Source organism: Mytilus edulis, chromosome 2 (genome assembly GCF_963676685.1).
Source record: "Mytilus edulis chromosome 2, xbMytEdul2.2, whole genome shotgun sequence".
Classification (NCBI taxonomy): domain Eukaryota; kingdom Metazoa; phylum Mollusca; class Bivalvia; order Mytilida; family Mytilidae; genus Mytilus; species Mytilus edulis.
Genome location: NC_092345.1, coordinates 49,213,445 through 49,237,018, shown reverse-complemented (window position 1 = coordinate 49,237,018; position 23,574 = coordinate 49,213,445). Strand labels below are relative to the sequence as shown.

The window sequence follows — 23,574 nt, the reverse complement described above, 5'->3', positions numbered from 1 at the left end:
ATTATCTAATTATGTCCTCAAATCACTTTGCCAGCACACTAAGACAGCTGCAGCATACATGTCTTACAAACATATCTACAATAAAAAATAATGAAATAGGACCTTTCATATCACAAAACAATATTTACAAAATGTTCTTTTTAAGATCTGCAGAAAAAACGTAATGTGTTTACAATAATTATAAACTTATACAAAACATGTTCACAGGGGGGAAGGGAGGGGGAAACTTTACTGCACTAAGACAGCTTTGAATGGTCAATCTATGAAAATTTATTTTCAATGTAAACTTTTACCCCGAATGACCAGTCCGTGCTATCATACAAAGAAACTTTAAACTCTTAACTTTGTTAAGGTGACTTATTGTAATGCTAAAATAATTTGAATATTATTGTAAACATGAACACATATTTCCAATATAACAACAAACCCATGTGCTATCAATATTTAATAAATACATATATTTGTATTCAGTATATTTGAATATTCATAATTATAATCTGCATAGATAGTTTAAATATATGCATATTTTTAGGTTCAATTTTGCCAACAAGGGAAGATGAACAGATACCTATAGCAATACAAGGAGGTTCTTGGCTAAAACAGGATGTGCAAGATGAACGTCAAACACATTACTTAGACAAGTCCACAAGAGTTCAAGAACAACCAGCTGCTGAAGACAGTAAAACACCCATAAAAAATGCTAGCGGACAGGAGAATGGCAGGAATTTATCTGAAAAATCAAACTCACTAGAACTGAGGTATCAAATTCCTACTAAAATTGTTCCTAGGAAAGAACACAGGTCCCAGGGCATGGTCATACCTAGTAAACTAATCCCAGTGAAGAATCTCGCAAAAAATGCCTTGCAGGAGTCCAGAGAACATATGTCAGTCCCAAAGAAGTTATATATTAGAAAAGAAAAGCCACTTAGTTTGGAAAAGCCCAATAAATACCAAGAAAAACTTGATATGATTGAAGAAGAACTTAAACCATATATTGAATCACCCAAGTCATTGGCAAGTAATGTGATTACGAAAACGGATGATACTCGAAAAACAACAGAGTTAGAATCAACACAGGAAAATGGTAGGCAAATAGGTGATTCCAACTATGAACAGCAAATGAAAAACTTTGTAGTTAAATATTCGACACAACTGGATCAAGATGATCAATTTAAGATGCAAGAAACTGATGTTACAAAATCTAAACAAGAAAACACTAAAGAAGGAAGTCAAGCAGTTACAAATAAAGCTTTTATTCCAGATAATCAAATGGAATATGATGTGCCGAATATTAACCCTAAAGTTGAGTTATATAGAACATCTACTCCAGACATCTTGTACGTTAAATCTACAATTGAACCATTTGTTGAAGAACAAAGAGTTGAAAGAGGACATCATTGGAAGAAGATTCCTGTTACACCTCTCCAGATTGAGGTTGAAAATGAGGCTGGTAACAATAATGATGAGTTTGACGAGGAACTTCAAGTGTTGACAAAACTTGAAACCAATAAACCTAGACAAAATATGTGAAGGTAATAATCAAGACTTGTTAATCATAAAAGATAAAGTATCCTTGTTAAGGTTGAAAAATACGAAATTGCTGAACAACAAAAGTATGTTTTTATTAAGAAATTTATCAAACTGCAAAATATTGTACCATCAAAAATTAAATTTTATTTTAAATGTGAAAAGTCCAGTGTCTTAATGTAATGTAGTGTGAGGTTGGAGTTTTATTGGCATGAGAGACAAAGTGCTATAATATAAAAACAATATCAGTACATGCACATAAAAAAAATCACATGAAAAGCAAAGGAACAGCTCTGTTATTGCTGTTCTTCTATTGTCATTACACTAGTAACTGACATACAAACATATAAGTAGTTAGGTGTGCACACATTAAGATTTGTTAATGACAATAGCAACGTGGGAAGCACTGTGCTAGTGGTATCAGCTGTTGTGATCTGCACAAATCAATGCCAACCTTCTACGTTGATTACTTATGACTTATTTTCCCAAATTGATAAAAGAGCAAAAACATTTGATAACATCTATTTGAATAGGTCATCAGGCCTGTTTTATTTAGAATAAATTCTGAACTTGTGTCATTCCGTGATTCACCTTAAATGTAGCACTGCATGATTTTTGTTTTACTGAGTATTAATGTCTCCATTGTTATCTCGTCCTCTAGTTAAATCATAATTTACTTATTTGTTTATAAGACTTGACATTGAAAGTGATATTTTATTTTTCAGAGTGAAGAGTCCAGTAGATGCCTTCTGAATAATAAACTGTAAAAAAATAATTGTTTGTTTAAAAACAAAATATGTGATATAATTCTACAGCTTGCTTATATTATTTGTTTTCTTAAGAAAGATCTTTGTCGGTTGCTTATCAATCAATAAATTATTATGATATAAATTCATTTAATTTGAACTTCCATCATCGAAATCTCATTTTGTATTCGATGCACCCCTACTGAAAAATTGTTACTTTCAGTCATTTTTTTTTAATTTACATTTAACACTGAGAGGTCAATATTGACAAAACAGTGTTTCTTTGTGATAATTTTTAACTGTTTTCTCATATTATATATCCGAGACGGACATAGAGGTTGTCATATTTCTATATCAAGATATTAATGGGAAAGGTTCATGTATCAAGAATTGCGAGATTGAACTCCCTACAGTCATCATAGTTAGGCTGGGGAAGTTTTAAAAAGGTATGAATGGCTGAATGGGTTATTAAGGAATTACTGTTGAATCATGTGTATGGATGGGATCAGAGGTATAGTGGTTAGAAGTTATAAATTTGTATTACCAAGTTCCCATTTGATAATAAGTTGAACAAGTTATTGTCAGAACGTGAGTTAGATTTAAAATTTAAAAAAAAAACTCAAAATCACCAAATGCATGTAAATAAAGACATACCATAATTTACCCATTTACACAGTCTTTTCAAGAATCATTTTTATGAATTTTAAAAATAATTTAAATAGTAGTAAATGTCTTGTAGATATACTTTATAAAGTGTAAACAATTTCAGAATAAAATTACTTTCATTGCAATTTTTACTTCTTTCTTGTTGTATTAATGTAGCAAAGTTTATTGGTTTATTTATAAACAATGGAAATATGGGGTGTGTTTGGATATATGCCTGAGGCAGCCTATGGTTACCCATAGGAACCTATGGTTTGATATTTTATGTCATGTTATAAATTTCATGCAACAGACATGATTTTCCAGATTTACCTTCATCAGAAATGTCCAAAGCAGAATATTGGAAAGCCAAAGATGTCTAAGAACAGAAACAGTTGAGCTATATAACCAAAAAGGACTTTAAAAAAGTAAGCCAAATCCAGGTCAACTTTGCCTGCGGGAGTTGAAACCTTACTTTCTTTTTATTTTTTTTAAATTTAAAGACATAGAATTTAAAAAAAGGTTTGTTATAACTAATGCCAGTACAGATGTTATGCTACAAACATTTACCTATGATCACAGAAAAATGAAGTCAAGGTCATAATAGCCTTCATTGGTTTAGAGTAGTTCATATCTGAAATGTTCTTGAGAATGTGATAAATGATCTACTTCACAGCAAGTTATCTCCAAACATAAATTTTGGTCAACTACTTAACCTACATTAAACTTAAACTGGTATTACAATATTCTTTTCCCATTGTTGGAGATTTTCATTTCTTGCCACAATTTTTGTTTTTGACTTTTTTGTTACAATAAGAATTCATTTTCAAGACTGAAAACAATAGAATATACTGATGTCAGACAATTGTAGATAATGAATACCTTATTTGTGTAATCAACTTCAACAATTTTCAGCCTTGATCTCTTAAACTTCACAAAAAAGATTACAAGTATGTTTGAGTTGTACACCTGTTACTTGTTTGTTGCTGTGTACACAGTCGGAAACCTGGTTGAAATAGAACAAAAGAAGCGAAGTTCTTTGTTAAAGAAGGCGATAAATGTGTACTGCAACGTTTACTATAGTGACAAAAAATTTAAAAGTTAATAGAAACAAACAAAATTACAATTTTCTTTTCAATTACGAAGTGCTTTATTTTAAAAACACCATTTGCATAAGTTTTCAATTTATCTAGTACATAGTTAAGCAGAACAATCAGATATCAAGTCGACGACATGGGTATCTTTCAAGTTGGATGTAGAAAATGCACATCCTCTGATTTCTTTTAAAAAATTACTATGGACGGAAAACATCAATCTATTAGTTCAGTAATTTTCATGTCTGCCCTTCCATTATGTGACTCAAGAAAAAATTCCAAAAATGGGTAACAATAGTATCGAAAAGAGAAAATTGAGTGCACCTTTTTATGTTCGGGCGTGTTTGAGTTGAATATTTTGTCTTGATATCATACAAATCAAGAATACTTCATACATCGTCTCGCATCAGATTATATCATTTTTATATATCAAAGCTACAGGTTGACTATATAACATAAAAAAATCACAGTACTAAAAGATGAAATATATGGGTCAAGTGAAAAACCTATCTAATGAATCACAAAAACAGAGTAGGTGTGTTCGAATAGCTCTTTTTTACTGAAAGTACTTGACGACAGTCTTTCAAGTTGGATGATGAAAATGCATATCTTCGAAAAATCTTGGTTTTTTTGTGTGTGATAACTAGGGTTTATAGTCTTCAACCACTAAGCAAATATAGTCTGCTCTTCCACGAAATATTTAATTAGAATTTTAACATTTTTTATGAATTTTTGAAAATTCCTGTCAACCGATCAGACAATAGTTTTAAGTTGAATCAATGCAGACAAGATCATTAACTGATGCTCATTATCATTTGATACATTTTTGTCTTTTAAAATACAACTGACATATAAGGATCGTACTGGTGTAATGTGGATAAATTTGTCGGTTTCCAAGAGCAAAATTTGTAGCGCGTCATCCCTACAATGGCTTCCATTTCTACGATTGTGAAAATGAACTGGTGTAATGGGGAGATAATTTTGACGAAGTAGAATCCTGACTGTACATATTTGTTTTTTTATCATTATTTTGTACATTAATTAGGCTGTTAGTTTTCTCGTATGAATTGTTTTACATTTTTGTCATTTTGGGGCCTTTTATAGCTGACTATGCGGTATGGGCTTTGCTCATTGTTGAAGGCCATATGATGAACTATAGTTGTTAGTTTCTGTGTCCTATAGTCTCTTGTGAAGAGTTATCACATTGGCAATCATACCAAATCTTCTTTCTTATATGGACTGAACATAGCTATTAACAGAATATGAACAAGAGTACAACAACTTGTCTCCCTTGGATATTCTTCAAAATCCAGGTAATATAAACAAAAGACATATTAATACAAAATTAATTTATTCAAACCATAAGTAAATATGTTAAATAAACAGTTACTATGATTACCAACATAAATAAATAAACAGAATATAACAGTTTTATAAACATCTGCACCTTCAGTTCAAATGGAAATGAAAGGGTTTCAATGACATTTGATTTGTAGTAAATATTTTAATAAAATGTCACTTGTAATTAGGTATTTGTTGACAGACATTAGTTAAGACTTTTAATACTAATCATTATGAAGTTTTGGCTACCGTATTTTGACCTTTAAAATCACAGTATACACCTTATCGCTATTTAATCTTTTCCAGGATATACAGTCACTTAGACAACTTCCTGTGTGTGTCAAGTGTCACAAAAACAAAGGTCGTCACTAATGAGCTAAAGGAGGAAAAAATATAGAAAGTGAAACTTCAAATAATTAAATAGTATATGAACCAATTTTTGAAAACAAATTAAAGTAATAAAACTTTTAAGTTTTTACAATGGTTTAAACATGTCTCTTTGAAATGTTTTATGAGAAATACATTGTTTAAACAGGGCTCTTGATAGATTCAATATGAATTGTGAAAAGTTGTAGAATTTCCTGATTGGAATAAATAGTGATACAATGTATGATATACAAGCTTCTAATTTATATATTTGAAAACAAATTTGTAAGAGTTTAAGTGCAAGATAAAAGATGATTGAGTTTATGGAAAGCTTATATATGTACTTCTCTTTGGTCATGATTGTACCATATGTCGGGGTGTATAGTGCGCACCCCTTTACGTTCCAAGAACCATGAGAAAAAAGGTAATCAGAAGATCATTTTTGTAAAAGAAAAAATATCATTACTTTTCAATGTTAAAGACTGGACGAAACTAATGTCTCTTAACTATCCTGAGTTGTGTCCATATCAATCTTTAAAAAAAAAAAAAAAAAAGTAATCCTAGGACAATAAATATACATTACTTAGATAAAAAATCTAAGCCTATATTCTCTAAAATATATTGTCACCATTTTGTATATTTGATTGTATATTTTCCATGTATAACTGCTACTATCTATGTAATCATGTATTGGAATGATATTGGTTGGAATGTCTGTTTATATATTGCACTAGTTTTGTTAATGGCACACTACACATCAAACATATATGGCAGAGTTAGTAAAACACAACAATTATTTGAAACTAATATATCGGAAAATAATTATCATTAGTGTTAATTGCTGATTTTTCTATTACAAATCTTGCTAATTTTTAAGTCAACTTCAGAATAAAATACAAAAGAAAAGTGAGAAATGACTAATTATTATTTTTTTTGTAACTTTTGTTCCTTGGAGTTATTAAGCAGGAAAAATGTCTTATTACAAGAATCCAAAATGGCTGATTATTGAGGTGGAAAAAAAATCAACAAATTATCTCCCTTTAAAAAAAATACTTAGATTTTGTGCTTAGCTTCTTATTCTTATTTTTAACAAATATCTATATCTAAACTGTTTTTTTTCTCTTTATTCTATAACCTGAATCATATGCTGTTCAATTCTTAAACAAATAAAAGAAATAAAATGTCTTAAACAAAATTAATTCAATTGCATTATAAAACAAAACCATACAAATTATATAGTTCATTCTTGAATAATTGCAAAATTAAATGCATGCAGTAATTTCTGAATTTACAGTAATAATCTATGGACGAATTAAAGTGGTTCAACATATTTGGAATTCTTGAAGAGTACCCTACCCTTTAGTTGTTTGTAACATAAATCAAAGAAGTAAATATACACAATAGGTATATTTAAAATGACTTGTTCTTAGTCGGTTAAAAACAGAAACAAGAGACAGAAGTATAAAAATCTGACTAGTGTATTAGACATATTGTTATCAAATGGCATGATTAGTTGGCGTTAATATATATGACTAGTTTACACACAATAAAACACATACATCATGTTAAGGGGGTAGACCTTGGTTCAGGGAGATAACTCTTTAAATCAGTTAAGCATTTGTAAAAGTCAAGTTCATCAATGTTTTTTAAGCATTTACCTGAAACAGATTAAAAATAATCTATGTAACCTAGAAGCTTAGAATATGTTTTTGAAAATGGTTGACACAAACGTACTGATGATTTTAAGAGTTATTTCCCTTAACCTAGGTCTACCTCCTTAAAGTAACAAAGTATAATAAATAAATGAAGTTTGTCTTTGAAAATTTAAATATCCACATATTTCATAAAATTTCAATATACATTTTTGTACATAAAATTTCATAACTTCAAAATCAAATACATATACACATTCTCAGTGTATATTTCATAATTATCATGTGACATGTTTATGCCAATCAAATATAACCTTTAAAATGTATCAAAGACAAACGAAAATAAACAATTTTACGTATATAAAATAAAATAATTAATATTATGTAAATAAACAAAATAAAGTGCAACACGGAAGAGTTAAATCTGTTACTATAACAACATTAAAATTAGATTCTTGTTAAATAAAATGTTAACACACAAACCAGCAACAAAATAAATATTAAAGCATTTAATTCTTTACGAAAATGAAATGAACATGATCCAATCATAAATGAAAATGCAAATGATCCACTGATCTTCAAAGAAATTGCAAAGTATTTCAATCTTGATGCAATGAAAATGCAAATGAACTAATGTCTTCAATGAAAATACAAAATTTTTAATCATCTGCAATGACAATGCAAACAATCAAGGAAAAAAGCACCAACATGCAAGAACCTTTATGTTTAAAGACAGCACATGTGATTAATACAGTACACTTATTCTAATTAACTCAAACACCACTTTTGTTGGTGCTTTAATAGTGATCGAATCAATCTGAAACAAGATGACTGGAATGACCCTTGCATATAATATTGATATTTACGAGGAAAGAAAGACAAATAACCAATACCTAGCCTTGAAGGCATAAAACTTTGCTCAGTGCTCGGAGCACAAAAATCATGCTCGAAACATGAAATCCAGCAATTTGATTGGTTGATTTTCGAGTCCGAGTACAAAAATCATGCTCGAAAGTTTTATGACCGTGAGGCCTAGTGTTTACACTAAAACATTGTCAATTGAAGTGAATTTTCACCAAATTATCATGTTTATACTGTATTTGCTATTTTTAAATTCAAAACAAAGAAAGATATTTCTTGTTTACTTTCTAAAGTGCTCAAATTATTTAAGTCCCACAAATCATTATACAAAAGACTCATTTGGCTTACTTCAAATTAGAAAAATTAGAGATTTCATTAAAAATAAAGTTATAAAATAATACTCATTCGGTTCCCTTCAACTTTGCATATTCAACATATAAATCAAAATTAAGGTCTGCTTTCCCTATGCCATTTGTCATACAGCAATATAAACAATGATTTCAGCTGCTAGGTTCTTAATCATAGCTGCAAAACAATGCATCGACATTTAATACATATATATAAGGATTTCATAATGCGGTCACTTTTTTCAACAAATTCAAAGAAACTAGAATTGACATCAGTTGCAGATATTAAGCACTATAAAGAGGTTTCCAAAACGCGCCTTACAACAAAAAACATTTATTTACCTATTCAATTGAAAGTGGTTCATTTCTATTCCATTTGTTAAAACAGATTTCATTAAACTTGACAGTAACAAAAATCTAAATTATACAGATTGAAAGTAACTTTAGCAGTTTTAACAAGTCAATTTTGATTATAACAACTACAATTTGTTTGAAACAAAATGTGTTAGAAGGACAGAAATACCTTATATGCTGGCGAAATTTAAAGAGCTTTAACTCATTACCTCCATCTAAAGCTAATAATTTACACTTAAAAAATCAAGAACTAGCTCACTTCAGGAAAAAGTGAATAAAGCCCAGCATATCTTTTGGATTTCAGACAATGATATGCCAGTATTTCAGACATTGATTATGCTGTAGCGACATAGTAACAAAGAATTTAAAAAGCTTTTAAAACAATCCAAACACTTAAACAGAATTTACCACTTCAAAAAAAAAAAGTTTATCAAATGAATGTTTTTTGCTGTAAGAGTTTACACTCATGATTTCAGTGTAACAACTATGGTGTGAAGCAGTATCCTGTGGGCAGATAACTCTGGGAAAGTCCACTGATTTTAAACAATGTTATTTTAAAAAGAGGGTCCTGTTTCATCTGTCGGGTAAACTCTCTGTGTCTGAGTCTACAGCTGGTCGTTCAATGCAGTAAGTCTTGTGGACAGGCCAATCTTGCTGTTGACAAATTGTCCCGCAATACCTGCAAAGAAATGTAACCATTTTATAATTTACATAAATAGCTTGCTGATCTTTACAGACATTCCAGTAAAATTTGGTATCATAAGAGAAAAATACTTGAAACCACATAAAAAAAGTGATTTTTCAATTCTTAATGCGTACCAAATTCTTAGGTCAAGTGTTGTGCGTTGCTGTCTTATTGATCTACACATTGTTAGATTGGTTTTTGTTTGAATTTTTGGTCATAGTGTTGTTTGTTTTAATTTTACCCTAAGAATATTTGATTGCCTCTCAATATCTTTTTTTTGTTTTGTGCATCTACTTTTATTTGATATTATTTACCTAACTTGCTGACAACGCCCACATATGCTGAACTGTCTGATATGTTTCTCCATGTTGGTACAAGGGGGATAATGACATTCATAATAAATACTGTCCTCTGAAAAACAAAACATTGTACATTAATGCATATTGTATACTATTTATCATACTCTTCCTAAAGTCAATATAAGATGGGGTTTTTTCCGTTGCATAAAATTTAGAAGTAGAGGCTCTTAAGAGCCTGTGTCGCTCACCTTGGTCTATGTGCATATTAAACAAAGGACACAGATGGATTCATGACAAAATTGTGTTTTGGTGATGGTGATGTGTTGTTAGATGAACATTCTTGCTTCTTACCATTATCTCAATTTATAATGAACTTGGCCCATTAGTTACAGAGGAAAATATTTTGTTAAAATTTACAAAATTATTAAAAATTGACTATAAAGGGCAATAACTTCTTAAGGGGTCAACTGACCTTTTTGGTCATGTTGACTTATTGGTGGATCTTACTTTGCTGAACATAATGGCTCTTTATAGTTTATCTCTATCTATAATAATACATTTCTGTATTCAAGATAATAACCAAAAACAGCAAAATTTCCTTAAAAATTACCAATTCAGGGGCAGCAACCCAACAACCGGTTGTCGGATTCATCTGAAAATTTCAGGGCAGATGGATCTTGACTTGCAAAACAATATAACCCCCATGTCTGAATTGCTCTTAATGCTTTGGTTTCAGAGTTATAGGCCAAAATCTACATTTTACCCCTATATTCTATTTTTAGCCATGACGGCCATCTTGGTTGGTTGGCAGGGTCACCGCACACATTTTTTAAAATAAGATACCTCAATGATGATTGTGGCCAAGTATGGTTAAATTTGGACCAGTAGTTTTAGAGGAGAAGATTTTTGTAAAAGATTACAAAAAATTATGAAAAATTTGTAAAAAATGACTATAAAGGGCAATAACTCCTTAAGGGGTCAACAGACCATTTTAGTCATTGAACTTATTTGTAGATCTTTTTTAGCTGAACATTATTGCTGTTTACAGTTAATCTCTATCTATAATAATATTCAAGATAATAGCCAAAAACGGTATAATTTCCTTAAAATTGCAAATTCAGGGGCAGCAACCCAACAACCAGTTGTCCAATTTGTCTGAAAATTTCAGGGCAGATAGATCTTGACCTGATAAATAATTTTACCCCCCATGTCATATTTGCTCTAAATGCTTTGGTTTCAGAGTTATAAGCCAAAATCTACATTTTACCCCTATGTTCTATTTTTAGCCATGGCAGCCATCTTGGTTGGTTGGCCGGGTCACGCCACACATTTTTTGAACTAGATATCCCAATGATGATTGTGGCCAAGTTTGGTTCAATTTGGCCCAGTAGTTTCAGAGGAGAAGATTTTTGTAAAAGTTAACAATGAAGGACGACGACGGACGCCGAACGCAAAGTGATGAGAAAAGCTCACTTGGCCCTATGGGCCAGGTGAGCTAAAAATGAGCTCATGGAAAACAAATTTCGTTGAAAAATCTTAATTTCAAAAGATTTTAGAAGACATGACCAGAAGGGTAAATAAAGATGTGACCTAACATAACATATGGTCAGAGCAAATCTGGATGGTCATTCAAACATTAAACTGTTTCAAAGACATTGTTAAGGGTACTGTGGATTCATAACTATTCATTAGATACCAATTTGTATTGGTGTCATGAGTACAGATGAACCACCAATTCTAATGTTTAACAATTACAAATCTTCTACAGGCTTTGTATGCAGAGATAACCAAAACCACAAAATCAAATATCATGAAAATCCACACAAAAAAATTGCCTTTATCCATAAAATTAAATAACTACAAAAATAATTAAATCCAAAGTTTATCTAGCCTAGCTACAAATTGATTTTATTACACTTACCTTCTAAGTATACATCATGACCATTATTATCATAAAACTTGTGCTTTTGGATTTCTATTGGATTTTGCTGTAATAAAAGAAAAAACTTGATCAAAACATAAAACTACATCAATAAATTGACATTACAATTACACACTTGCATATTTCAGTGTAATAGGGTATGTGATTTCAATTCTCAACGTCTGGAGCATGCTTTGAGCTAATACAAGCATTCATAAGATTTAAAGTTTGTATACTCATGCTGCTGTGTTATACATGTATTTTTGAAATCTAATTTCTCAGCTTATTACAGGCAGTGCATTTACCGTTTGATATTATTTTCATGAACAATTTTATAGTTTTCTCTCAAATGATTAGAAGTTCATCACAATCATGTTTCATTATATGTACATGTATGTCTCTCATCCAATTCAGATGCCTGGTCTAATAAAATAATGATGTAAAATTGAGAATGGAAATGGGGAATGTGTCAAAGAGACAACAACCAGACCATAGAACAGACAACAGAAGAAGGTCACCAACAGGTCTTCAATGCAGCGAGAAATCCCAGCACCGGGAGGTGTCCTTCAGCTGGCCCCTAAAGAAAAATATATATACTAGTTCAGTCTCTTCTTATTCCATGTATTTGTCCATTTATTGCATTGGTTAAGTAAGAACTGCTGACCGTTCCAGAACACATGTGTTCATTGGTACTTCATTCTATATTTTGGTGGGATCGAGTAGCTCAAGCTATAGTTTGGTTCAGTTTTTTATAGACTATAATTTATCATCTTCTGCGTTTTTGGATATGATTTGATTGCCCTCCCACTTTTTTATATGATCTTACATTTTCTAATGAAATAAAGTGTTTTGTCATGTAACATAATTTAGAGATTGTTTCTTGGATTCTTTATGTTAAGAACCCTTTATCGATTACATTTTGTATATGCAAGATCAAAAAGGATGAGTTTGTAAAAGAACTATAGTCAAATTGACTTCTCCCATGCAGCAGTAAACAAATGTTGAAAGAAAATACTTAAACCTACACATTGTAATGGAGCTATGTGTAACTGCTGCACAGCTAACCAGTACAGACTCTGTTCTCTGGATTTTGTAGATGGTTCTTCAACCATATCCACAGGAAAATCTTCAGGGATGAGTGCAAGGTTATCTAATCTGTTGTCAACAGTGATACCGTTCAGATGAACAACTTTGAATCCTGGAGCAATACCTCCTCTATATTTCTCCCTGCAAAAAAAACCTCATTAATATTGTTGTGTATTCACAGTGTACTGTTAATAAACTAGAGGCTCTAAAGAGCCTGTGTAGCTGACCTTGGTCTATGTGAATATTAAACACAGGAAGCAGATGGATTCATGACAAAATTGTGTTTTGGTGATGGTGATGTGTTTGTCCATCTTACTTTACTGAACGTTAACATTCTTGCTGCTTACAATTATCTCTATTTATAATGAACTTGGCCCAGTAGTTTCAGTGGAAAATGTTAATAAAAATTTACAAATTTTATGAAAATTGTTAAAAATTGACTTTAAAGGACAATAACTCCTTAAGAGGTCAATTGACCATTTCGGTCATGTTGACTTATTTGTAAATCTTACTTTGCTGAACATTATTGCTGTTGACAGTTTATCTTTATTCAAGATAATAACCAAAAACAGCAAAATTTCCTTAAAATTACCAATTAAGGTGCAGCAACCCATCAACGGGTTGTCTGATTCATCTGAAAATTTCAGGGCAAATAGATCTCGACCTGATCAACAATTAAATTCCGTTACATTTGCTCTAAATGCTTTGGTTTTTGAGTTATAAGCCAAAAACTGCATTTTACCCCTATGTTCTATTTTTAGCCGTGGCGGCCATCTTGGTTGGATGGCCCGGTTACCGGACACATTTTTTTAACTATTCATGTTATTCTTTAAACCAATCACAATGTTTTGGTGTATACTTTTGAAAATATTACCTAGAATGCAATAGATTCTGAAACGGTGAATTGCTTGCCTACTGTAGAAGAACATATGGTGAGATTCAAATGTAAATTATGTTACTTTTCTTGTTGGATCACTGTCTTATTGAAATTAACAATTTATTCTGATGGCTGTACAGTAACATATTGTTTGTGACTTCTACATCATTTGTCACATCATACCATATCTTCTTACTTTCATATATATGTATATTTATTCTTTATTTACTAATCATGAATTCAGTGTTATTGTTTAGTTGGCAAGCAACAAAATGACCCATGTGATAGTAGGTGGAGTTGTTTCTTATCATATTCCTTTTTAACATTTTTGTATTCAAATTTCACCCAATACCATACAAGTAAATATACTTTACGAAATAATGCAATCACCAATCAAACCTATTATTTTGAAACTGTTTTATGTTCTTTGCATGACGAAAGTATTAACTGTCTACTTTTAACTTCCTTGAAGAGATAAAGTTGGACATTTATCTTACCATAACATATTATGAAGTGACTGCATCGAGGACTTCCCTTTTATCAGATCGTATGCATAGGCATATATCTTGGCACCATTACCATCTCGATCCATATCTACGTGGGCCTGAAAGCCATATCGTCTAATTAAGGACACATCCTGTTCGTCTAAAAGGGAATATTTTATCTGTAATGAAAAACATACATTTATCAATGTTTATAAACACATAAATTTATTTTCTATTTCAGTCATGAGTTTTCCCGCCTTTTATCCTGTCACATCTGTTGTCATGATCAAATGTAATCTTTTAATTAAAAGTACATGTAAAAATAATTGGGTCATTTAGATAGTTGCCAGGCATATGATGGTGAATCTTGACTGGGGAATAAAAACTTTTTATTCAAACTGTTTCTGTTACTGTTTTCTCTTTCACATGATGAATTCATTATGAAATATAAACAAGGAACTCTTTGAGTTGAACATGAATTAAGTATCCAAGGAGACTGAGAACATATATACATATAGCATATACATGTACTGATACACACACTTATAGTCTTGTACAACTTCAGGAGTTGAATATAAGGTATGTGAAGATATTCATGAGGGGAAATCTGGTCAAATTTGAAGGGAAAATTCTTGCCAAAAAGTGCTGCTGCAAAACTCACTCACTCACAGTGAAAGAGAAAATTAAGTTATCATGAGAACTCTTCCACCCCACAAACAGTTAGTCTTAGCACTCTCAGTCATGTCAGTAAAAGAGAGCTCTAAAACATTCAATTCAAAATAATATTAATCATAAGAAAAACTACAGGCTCTAAAGAGCCTGTGTCGCTCATCTTGGTCTATCGGCATATCATAAACGAAGGACACAGATGGATTCCTGACAAAATTGTGTTTTGGTGATGGTGATGTGTTTGTAGATCTTACTTTACTGAACATTCTTGCTGCTCAAAATTATCTCTATCTATAATAAACTAGTCCAAGTATGGGGTCAATTGACCATTTTGATCATGCTGACTTATTTGTAGGTCTTACTCTGCTGTGCATTATTGCTGTTTACAGTTTATATGTGTCTATAATTATATTTAAGATAATAACCAAAAGCTGCAAATTTTCTTAAAATTATCATTTCAGGGGCAGCAACGGAACAATCAGTTGCCTGATTGGTCTACAAATTTCAGGGCAGATAGACATTTCCATAATGAACAAAATAATCCGGTCAGATTTGCTCTAAATGCTTTGGTTTCTGAGATATGAGCCAAAAACTGCATTTTCACCTATAATACTAATTTTAGCCATGTCGGCCATCTTGGTTCGCAGGTGGGATCATCGGACATATTTTTTAAACAAGATACCCTTATGATGATTCTGGACAATTTTGGTTAAAATTGACTCAATAGTTTCAAAGGAGAAGATTTTTGTAAAAATTACAAAGATTTACAAAAATTGTTAAAAATTGACTATATTTAAAGGACAATAACTCCTTAAGGGGTCAACTGATAATTTTGGTTTAACTCATCAAGTTTGGTTTAATTTGGCCCAGTAGTTTCAGGAGAAGATTTTTTTAAAAGATTACTAAAATTGTAGAAAAATGGTTAAAAATTGACTATAAAGGCCAATAACTCCTTAAGGGGTCAACTGACAATGTTGGTCATATTGACTTGATTGTAGATCTTACTTTGCTGAACATTATTGCTGTTTTCAGTTTATCTCTTTCTTTTATAATATTCAAGATAACTAAAAACTGCAAAATTTCCTTAAAATTACTAATTCTGTGGCAGCAACCTAACAATGGTTTGTCCGATTTGTCTGAAAATTTCAGGGAAGATAGATCTTAACCTGATCATCAATTTTACCCCATGTCAGATTTGCTTTAAATGCTTTAGTTTCAGAGATATAAGCCAAAATCTACATTTTACCCCTATTTTCTATTTTTAGCCATGGTGGCCATCTTGTTTGGTTGGCCCGATCACCAGACACATTTTTTAAACTAGATACCCAATGATGATTGTGGCCAAGTTTGGTCAAATTTGGCCAAGTAGTTTCAGAGGAGAAGATTTTTGTAAAAGTTTATGGACGCAGGACACCAGATGACATACGCCAAGTGATGAGAAATGCTCACTTGGCCCTTGTTGAAAAAACAATTATTACAATTATTTTCTTATCCAGAATAAGCTAAGGATGAAATGCAATGAAGACTGGGCTTTCTGTATCAAGTTTTAGTTAGATTGATTTAACCGTCATTCCATTTAAATTTGTGTTACATGTACCATCTTCAGAGTAACACTAATCACTCTCTATTTATTTATTTCAAGGACCAAGGAAGTAAACAATTTCTTTTTTCCTAATTTTCTCATGTGATAACTTTTCAAAGAAATGTAAATTCATCAATTAAAATACATTTCTAACCTAAGTACCAATATTATAAAGCAGATTTACTTATTTATCAACATTCAATTATAATATATAAATTCGTTCAAAAATACAAGATTACATGCATGTTAAAGTGATTACCAGACGTTTAATAGATAATATTATCTGACCATGATATTTGTAAAGTTTTGATCAATACAATGCCAAGATAACAACTGATAAAAATTATCTTTCATGACTAAGTTTATAAAACACACCCTTACAATACATGCAATACTCTATCTAGATCAGGTCTAACTATTAAAATACTGAAATCAATATAAATCTCTCCAATGAAATACAAATCAGTCAATATTGATATTATAAGGGGAGATAAACCAGAGTCAATAACTTATTGGTACTTTTGAAGTGGACAGTCATGCAGTGGTAGATTTAATTTCTTTGCCATGTTTGAATGGGGGAATAGAGGTGGATCAAATTATCTTCCTCCCATTTCTCTTCTATTAAAATTTTGCATTCATTTATTTTCCTTGGTATTTATATTTCTCCAGTACATATACTAGTAACTTGTTCCCCAAATATATACATTTTTTTTGTCTTTTGTTTTGTCTTTTGGAGCTAGTCCTTTTTAAAAACTTACTTCTAGTTTCTTGTAATTTATAAATAAGGAGAAGCCGCTCTTCAAGTAAGATCTTATCATAAGTGAAAATTAGCTGGATTGCTGAACATTTCATTCAATGAATATGCGAAGCAGACAGAAAAATTCTTTCCCATTTTCTCCATTTATTTCTGAATTAATCAATCTGTGACATTTTGGATTCCTTAAATGTTACAAACGTAGACCTAAATCCACAAACAATCTTTCTACATGTACTTTAGAATTTTTATGTGTTCTAATCACTAAAAAGCTTTGGCTGTCAGAAACCCATTAGAGTCTGGCTGTAACCATTTGGAAACCATGGCGGAGACCAAATAGAGGTTTTGGCTTGGACCCATTGGAGGCTTTGGCTAGGTTCATTTGAGTATTTTGGCTGGGACCCAATGTAAGTTTTGGGTGGAACAACTAGTAGCTTTGTCTAAGACCCATTTGGCAGATTGGGCTCCTTGCAGCTTCCCTCTTGGGGTTAGGTAAAGTTGCTTTTTTAACTTTTTTTTAATTATCATAATTAAAAAAAAGTTTAAAAAAGCAATTTTACATATTCAATTCATGTATGTTGAAGTCATTTTCACGAAAGTAAAACTAAATATTAGAAAAATTTACAATTTTTGTAACTTTTTTGGTAATTTTTGTAATGTATAGTAAAACTAAATGTTTGAAAATGTATGTTTTAAAGGACAATAAATAGTTCACAATGTCCAAAATCATGCTTGTTAAGAATGTTCCTGTTTTTGTTGTTACAAATGAAAGTTATTTTGGTAATGGCCTTTCAATGTACAGACTAAAAATAACTTCTATTAGCAATGTGTTGATTTTTTTTCTATGAAGATCTTTATATTAATTAATGATTATAATATTGAGATAGTAAACATGTACATGAACAGAGGCACTAAGAGAGTTTATATTTTTCTTTTTCTAAGGCATAGTATTTCAATGTTGTCCCTCATTCCAAGACTAATTTATACAAGGGTATATTCAAAGACCTTATCATAATAGCAAAAAAGTTATCAAAACCATTTTAAAAAGGGGGGTCCCCATCCCAGGATGAAAAAGAGGGGGGGGGGGGTCCAACCATTTGTCCTCATTCAAAATGCAATGATCATTAAAAAAAAAAGGGAGGGTTTCAAACACAGGACACCTCCACCCCTACCCACCCATATCACTGTTAATTAAAATTATAAAGTGTCAATGTCATAAAAATACACTATTTTGTAGCTACTATGGAAACTGCATATGATATAACAATCTCAACTAATAATGTAAACAAACATACATATAAGGTACAAAGCAACACAAACATTTACATACAAACATGTTCTTTTTTCAGAAAATTGACATCATTTATCGTAACTATTTTTATCTATATTGTATTACCTATCAGGTTCTTATCAAATTTACCAAAACAGGCTAGGACCAGATCTAAATAAGTTTTCTAAATTTGTATTTGCTGGCAGTCACTCAGAAATCACTAAGGAATTTTTCCTATCAATAATTTAAAGTTTATCATTTAACTTCATCGATAATTTGAAACTCACTTTAACTAGGGTAAAGAAAGCAAACAAGTGAAGTATTTAAACTTTCTTTGTCCTTTCTTGAACAATTGCTTGATCATATATTATACTTGTTAAAATAACGGACAAAATGAAAATTTAAAACTATAACAACACCATATATAATGGACACAGAGATGTGTTTATCTTTGTGAACCCTACCAATGTTGTAAACATATTTCTACTAGCGTTAATCATGATAATATACAAAATATGTTACATCCTTAAAACTTTACAACATTTTAAAGCTTGCCACAACCATGACAACATTTCAAGAACAGGGACATAACATATATTTTAAAATGAGTACTGCAATTAATCCCATTTAAAATAAGAATGCTATTCTGAATTCATAGAACCAACTTTTCAATAAAAAATTTAACCATAGACTAAATGTACAGAATAGAATAGAATAGAATATTTTATTATTCCAATCAAGGGCCCTTGATGGGCAGCATAACATGTACACATAGGACAATACATCATGATTTGTAACAGAAAAACATTTTCATATAATAAAAGGAAACATTAAAAAAAGTTCAGATAGGTGTTATTATCTTCATTCTATAAAAATCAAATACATTTAGTTCCAGGCAGGATGAGAACCATAAAATCATTACAATTATCATTGTTATTACATACATTAATTAACATTTCGTCTAACTTCTAGACATGTAATAATATAGCTCCCTAAATATATATGTACATGTACATGTATTCCTCACTGATTGTTGAAACAATCAAGTGAGGATTATGTACATGTATATGTAAGGTAAAAGGTTAGACAGAAATATCTTCCTATAAATATCAATTTGAAAACAGTAACTTCAACTGGAGGAAAACATGTCGTAACTTTGATATTATCCTAGTACAAATCTTTTAGGAATTAATTGTCAATTGTTCTTTGAATTTGGTATAAAAATTGACCAATTATATCAATTTATTGGTTATAATAGAACAATTACAAAGTCATCAGAATCAATTACAAAAAAAAGTCAAGATGATTATACTTGGCAATAATTACATTAGATGTATGTTTCATTATAATATTTTATTCTGATTGGCTAACTGCACATCACATGTTATTCCGTAAGCATTTGCATTGCTCAATACAACTTTTCATTCATGATAACACATGCTCCAACAATAAAGTGCACAGGTGAATAAAATAATAAAATATGTAAAATTCGTGTTTTCATGATCTTAGCTAAAAAATGTAATTATAAGTATTGAATGCTTCTTTTTGTAACTTTATAGGGTTGTAAAAGCATTGACCGTGCGTACATTTTTAGAATGAAGCGCTTCCGCGCTTCATACAAAATGTACTTCGGGCAACGCTTTTCCACCCCAATAAATTTACAAAAAGAAGCATTCAATTCTTAAATGAAAGATGTCTTGAATATTAACAAAATATGATGAAAGGGAAATAATAGTTTGTTTTTTTGCAGGCAAAATTACACTTTTTTTGTCTTATATTTTTTTGTTTTAAAATGTCATTATTTGCTATGTTACATGTGCATTTAAACGCATGCAAAATGAACCATTCAAGACAAGAAGTTATTTTTCAATGATTGTAAAAAGTCAGTTTTATATTCAGTGGGGGATCAAGAAGTTTTCATAAGGGGACAGGGTCGGCCCACTCCAATCATGTTTCAGTAATTCCCTAAATAATCAACCAAATATTTCCGACAAAAGTGAGAGGCAGGCCCCCTGTAAACCTTATAAATTCCGCCCCTAATATTATATGTATTTGCTGCAAAGACTCTCCTTAAAAACCCTCATCTGCATAAATGTCACCTGCAATCTTATCTAGGATTAGCCAGTGATTATAAGCTTTACTAAATTCTAATAGTAATAAGGATGCTTATTATCAAAGCTTAGTTTGATTATAGATTTACATGTAGACAATGTCTATTTATCAATGATTGTCCAAACAATGGAAAGAGGATTATGGTAATAAATATGATAAGATTAAAGGTAAATTAGGATCTTCCTACAAATTAGTTGGGAAAATTCAATTCAAGTTAATTTCAATTCTAGATAATTGATGAATGTGGAACACAGATGGTGCCTGGCTTGCGAAACCTCATAAAAGGACATAAATCAAGAACAATGAACGTGATGCTGCCCAAATTTGAAGTTGATATGAGTTTTGTGGTACATTTGTACATGTAATAAGCATTGTATATAGTGCTTCAAAAAAAATGCACCATTCAGGAATAAATTTTTCACAGAAATCAATTTTTCATTCTTTTGTGAAATATCTTTTTTTAACAACCCCATCTTTATCAATAATACACGGTAGTGACTGTATCTTAAACATAAGGATGCTTAATTTTAGTATGACCATAGACAATGTCTATTTATCAGTGACTGTCACAGTACTATGAAAAGAGGATTATAATAATGTCATGATTCAATGTTTAAAGGTCAGGAATAAAAATATTCCTATACTAGTAGTAGTCATTCAAAAAATCATTAATCTTTGTTCAAAAGACATCCAAATCTAGGACAGTCCTGTACATGTCAATACTTTTATATTTTCCTGGCATGATTATTTTTACAGGGCTGAATCTCAATTGTTAATGATGCATTTTCGTTTTATAGAAAGAAGATAATTGAGGGTCTGGATACTCATCATCATAGGGGGGTCTTTATTTCAGGGGGGGGGGGCAAAACATTTTCTCTATTCTTTGTGTTTTAGCACCTCATTATTCTCTATTTTTTTTATTCTAAGGAATATTTTTCTCTCTTTATTTAATTTTTTACCAAATATTTTCTTTTCTGTAAACCCCAACCACATCCTCACAATTACATCAATTGTTTTGCCATTATGAGGATAATGGACCATTTTATAAAGTAGTCAAAGGCAACTACACACAATATTCATCAATGATTATATGAAGTTAAACAGCTACATGTATGTATTTTAAGTAAAGAAAATGATTGTCTATAAAATGTAAAAGGTTAGAAACTGTAAAATTTCAGATTCCTACTTTTTTCATGCACAAGATTTCAGAACAGTAAATGACATTCTATCAAGAAAGTACTAAAAAAAAACACTCATCAATATAACATTCTCTCAAAATTTATCATGTTTATATAAATTTTAGAATTTGACTTTGCTATATCAAATTATATTGCTTTCTGACAAATAAAATAAACATTTACTTTACAACTTAAGTCAACAGTAAATGTATGTTTGTAAAATAACAATGTCCTGGTTCATAATGGCTTTATATTACCATGATTACTTTATTAATGTAATTGACAGTTATACACCAACCAGAGGTGTAACCAACATATGTTTACCTGTGACAGATGTTCATTTCTAGTATTGCTAATTGATTGCTGAGGGGAAGAAAAAGACATTATTGACCTAATAACAGCAGCTGAATTGTATATCAAAAAGCCTTTGTGTGACTGTAAATTTTTAAATAATTGATTAAATTTCAAATTTTCAAAGATCAATATATACATTCGAAATTAAATATCAATTTAATTTTACACATTTGTAATAAATTCTTTATGTAAAATTTATAAGAAGATATGGTATGATTGCCAATGAGACAACTGTCCACAAAACACCAAATGACGTAGAAGGGTCATGATCATATGCATTGTATTTGTACATGTATTACATCTTAATTTTCAGATTGTGAAACAATGACATATTAAAGTATTGATAATGCATATTTCATTGTATTTCATTGGACTTGAAGCATGTTGAGCATGCATTAACACTTCTATAGACACCATTTGACAAAGAGAATAGAGAAAAATAGGTCTTACATATACATGTAAAGAATAGAGAACAATGGGATGCTAAAAATATAAAAGAAAGAGTTTACTGGACAAAAAAATATAAAGAATCTGTAGAAATTATAAAAACCACTGGTTTCTAAATAAATTTCTGTATCTCTTAATATATACTTTAGGACAGTTTAATAGGTATAACATATGTAGGTATTTTTGAGAGTCAGCGACAAGTCCCTGTGGTTCTGAGAACAATAAAACTAATATATTACCAGACATATAATATATAAATTGTATTATATGTCTCTGATATTACTATGATTGGGAACCTTTAAAATACTCAACAAAGAAGCAGAAATTTTGGTCCCTTCTCTTTCTCTAAAGAATCTCGATCGATACTAATTCGTCTTGGAAGGATATTTTCAGCATAATAGTGTGTAAGATATTAAAGATCGAATTTATACATCATACCTGCGTGTAAAAAGGGGGAGGTGTCGCAAGAGGTCACTGTTAAATAAAAAAAAACAGTAAGCACATTTCATTGTAATTCTGTACATGAAGGAAATGACAACATTTGGCAATTCATTAATTGTGCTTTTTATTAATTCGACGTGTTCCTTAAGCAAATATTGTTTACTATGTCAACAAAGCGCCATGTTTCATTCATGTTCCGGTGAACGGAACTGGGAGCATCACTTACTTTTCCTGCCGCTTTTCCTAACCGGATAACTCCTAATTTAAATCCTGCCATGTGTGTGTCTTCAAATTCTAAATATTACACTTAGTTATAGCATGAATACGTGTCCCTTAATTTGGCATATTGGACGTTTATTAACAATATCCTGGCACACTTTTCATTTCTTCTATTGTTATCGGTTTTTCATACCACGTGGGAAAATAGCGGTCGATTAACCAATGGTAGTTACGTTTCTATCAGCTTTCTTGAAAGTTCAAAGGT

The 23,574-nt window shown here is 30.8% G+C and overlaps 2 protein-coding genes across 5 annotated transcripts in view; one reads left to right on the top strand and one right to left on the bottom strand.

Moving 5' to 3' along the window:
• LOC139512359 (A disintegrin and metalloproteinase with thrombospondin motifs 16-like) overlaps positions 1-2,422 on the top strand; it is a 44,367-nt gene extending 41,945 nt beyond the window's left edge. For all 4 annotated transcript variants that reach the window (XM_071299938.1, XM_071299937.1, XM_071299935.1 and 1 more), the window contains 2 exons: positions 533-1,532; positions 2,253-2,422. In XM_071299938.1, the coding sequence (XP_071156039.1) occupies positions 533-1,530 (998 nt within the window). In that variant the 3' untranslated portion in view covers positions 1,531-1,532; positions 2,253-2,422. The remainder of the gene's footprint in view (positions 1-532; positions 1,533-2,252) is intronic.
• A 2,921-nt stretch (positions 2,423-5,343) lies between these two features.
• LOC139512360 (zinc finger MYND domain-containing protein 19-like) lies at positions 5,344-23,560 on the bottom strand. Its single transcript, XM_071299939.1, has 7 exons — positions 23,317-23,560; positions 14,296-14,462; positions 12,861-13,062; positions 11,836-11,902; positions 9,930-10,026; positions 8,401-9,609; positions 5,344-8,261 (listed from the first exon to the last, which is right to left on the bottom strand). Exons 1-6 carry the CDS (start codon positions 23,365-23,367, stop codon positions 9,504-9,506), a joined length of 690 nt encoding a protein of 229 aa, XP_071156040.1. The 5' UTR covers positions 23,368-23,560; the 3' UTR covers positions 5,344-8,261; positions 8,401-9,503.
• Between the last annotated feature and the right edge of the window lie 14 nt (positions 23,561-23,574).